This window comes from Peromyscus leucopus, chromosome 13 (assembly GCF_004664715.2).
Source record: "Peromyscus leucopus breed LL Stock chromosome 13, UCI_PerLeu_2.1, whole genome shotgun sequence".
In the NCBI taxonomy this organism is placed as follows: domain Eukaryota; kingdom Metazoa; phylum Chordata; class Mammalia; order Rodentia; family Cricetidae; genus Peromyscus; species Peromyscus leucopus.
The window spans coordinates 334239-337237 of NC_051074.1; the positions used below are offsets into that span (position 1 = coordinate 334239).

At 43.4% G+C, this 2999-nt stretch overlaps 1 protein-coding gene across 1 annotated transcript; it reads left to right on the plus strand.

Moving 5' to 3' along the window:
* Positions 1-1274: 1274 nt before the first annotated feature.
* On the plus strand, positions 1275-2792 carry LOC114697851 (PTB-containing, cubilin and LRP1-interacting protein). The gene has a single exon (XM_037210032.1). The coding sequence runs from the start codon at positions 1515-1517 to the stop codon at positions 1956-1958; it is 444 nt and encodes a 147-aa protein (XP_037065927.1). The 5' UTR covers positions 1275-1514; the 3' UTR covers positions 1959-2792.
* The last annotated feature ends 207 nt before the right edge of the window (positions 2793-2999 follow it).

Consider the following 2999-nt stretch of genomic DNA (forward strand, 5'->3'; position numbering starts at 1 on the left):
TTTGGGGGCCTGCCACTCAGCTTCCAAATAAATACACGGAGACTTTATTCTTACTTATGAATGCCTGCCTTAGCTTGGCTTATTTCCAGCCAGCTTTTCTTAACTTAAATTATCCCATCTACCTTTTGCCTCTGGGCTTTTATCTTTCTCTGTTCTATATACCTCTCTTTCCTTCTTACTCTGGGACTGGTTGCATGGCTTGGTGGCTCATCCCTGGTGTCCTCCTCTCTTCTTCCCTTTCTCTCTTTTCTCCCTCTTCTCTTTGCCTCTTTATTCTCTCTGCCTGCCAGCCCTACCTGTTTGTCTCTCCTGCCTAACTATTGGCCGTTCAGCTCTTTATTAGACCAATCATGTGTTTTAGATAGGCAAAGCAACACAGCTTCACAGAGTTAAACAAATGTAACATAGAAGAATACAACACATCTTTGCATCATTAAACAAATATTCCACAGCATAAAGGAATATAAAACATCTTTACTATTCCACAACAAACCACTTAGTTTCATTCTTTTAATGTCTACATTGCAGTGGCAACAGTTCTACCCATTCTGATGAGAAAAACCATACTATATACCTCTTGGGAGATTATGAACAAGGGCACATGAGATCAGAGGACAACTAGGGGAAGTCAGTTCTCTCCTGCCATCATGTAGGTTCAGGGACTGAACTAGTCTTCAGGCTTGGTCGAAAGTGCCTTTATGAGCTAAAACCCTTTGCCTTCCCCAAGGTTTTTAAAAAAGACAGTATCTGAATCCTTTGGAATTATTTTTCCTCCTTTTATTAATGCCTATCTAGCTATTTGATAACCTTGCATTAGTCTCCCCTAATCTCTCAGCTACAGTCTCATAACCAGATGCTTATCATTTCACAAACTATTTAGGTTGAAAAATAGCTAGGCATTATCTTACTTTCAAAACTTCTCATTGGAAGGGGGAAATGATGCTTCAGGCTGTAATTTGGACAGAACACTCTTTTGTCTCTTTGGTATTTGCTGGAAGCAAGCAGCATAAGGGAAATCAGAAATGGAAGGATTTGGGGAAAGGATCCAGTGGAGAGATAAGCTTCATAAAGGTTTTGTTTTGCTGATGTACTGGCCTCCTGATTTCCTGTTGTCCTTGAGCACTCACATTTCCAATTTGATTGAAAGTAAACTTCTAGTGACCTATGATTTCAAAGAAATGCCAAATTAAAGATAATCATCATTGGTCACTTTTAATTTAAAAGGGGTTTGAAAGAATGAAGGAGTTCTCCTGGTATTAGATTTTAAAAATCCAACTCTGTTTAAAGAGTTTTGATGCATTTGCCCCAGAGGAAACTTACTAGGAAGGAAAGGAAGAAATCCTGCTTCTCTGGGGTCAAGGAGTATGCACACCTCCTTGGTGGCCCTGCCACTTTAGTGTGTATCATGGCTCTTGTCTCTCAGCCTATTAGAATGAGTGCAGTTCTGACCTCCCCCTTTGCTTCCTATCTCTCATCTGCAGGTCACCTATCTGGGGAAAGTCTCCACCACAGGCATGCAGTTTTTATCTGGCTGCACCGAGAAGCCAGTCATTGAGCTCTGGAAGAAACACACACTGGCCCGAGAAGACGTTTTTCCAGCCAACGCCCTCCTAGAGATCCGTCCATTCCAAGTGTGGCTTCATCACCTTGACCACAAGGGTGAGGCAACGGTGCACATGGATACCTTCCAGGTAGCTCGCATTGCCTACTGCACAGCTGACCACAACGTGAGCCCCAACATCTTCGCCTGGGTGTACAGAGAGATCAATGATGACCTGTCTTACCAGATGGACTGCCACGCTGTGCAATGTGAGAGCAAGCTGGAGGCCAAGAAGCTGGCACATGCCATGATGGAGGCCTTCAGGAAGACTTTCCACAGTATGAAGAGTGATGGGCGGATCCATAGGAGCAGCTCCTCTGAAGAGGCTTCCCAGGAATTAGAATCTGATGATGGCTGAAGGAATTTAAGATGTTCCAGGGAAGGCAGCAATTGGGCAAGGAATTTCAGAAGATAGATGCATTTGCAATGATTCAAATTTGGTATGAAAAGACTGCCAAAACTATTGGCTGACCATGCTTTTTAAATTCAGAAGAGCAATTCTAAATCTAAAGAAATGTATCATTAATTATGTGACATTGAAATCTGCTGCTGCTGTGACCATGAGGAGAGTGGGTGTATGGGCGGGGAGGAAGGTTCCAGACTGTCTGCTCGGTTTTTTTCTCCTATTCCAACACTTCCTGGTGGGAGATCTCCACGACTATTTTCACCATTCTCAGGCAAATGCTCTCGGGCTATAGTCTGATGGACTGTTCTAATCTGCCTTATGAAATCCAACAGGAATGTTAGAGACATATCTGTGATCCCTAGGCTGGTGGGTGGTATGGGGAGGTGATGCTGGTGTGGAGGTCGCAGGATGGAAGGGACATGTCCAGCCCAGGTGACTGACTGATTGCTCCTCTCTCTTGGCATGTTTGCAGACACTCTCCTCAGTACTGGTGAATCAGCAGAGCTTGGATTGAGCTTTACAACTAACAGCACGCTAGATGGCAGTTAATTCGCAGTTAAAGCTAATGCTTTGATTTACGTGAGCATATCAAGTAGTAACCTCCTATTGTATTTACTTCATCTATTTTCTTAGAATCCTTGCAACTAATGATCATGCTCCTCCTTCTGCCCCATCATGTTCTTTCTCCTTCCAGCCTCCCCAAAAGGGATGGAAGCTCAACACATTGCAGGACTCCAACAGGGAAGAAAATAACAAATTAATTCAATAAACCGTCAGCAGACCTACCGGAAGTCTCAGACATCAGAAACCCTAGAACAAAAGGAGAATGGGTGGCCCAAGTCTATAGAGGTTGTCCTTATTAAGTCCTGATATATAGTAACTTACTTGGTTAAGTCCCATTGGATGACTCCTTCATGGGAAGTTTAAACTCTGACATGACATTGCCTGGGAAGTCTTGCTCCATCCTTCAACCTTGAACTCATGTAGGGAATG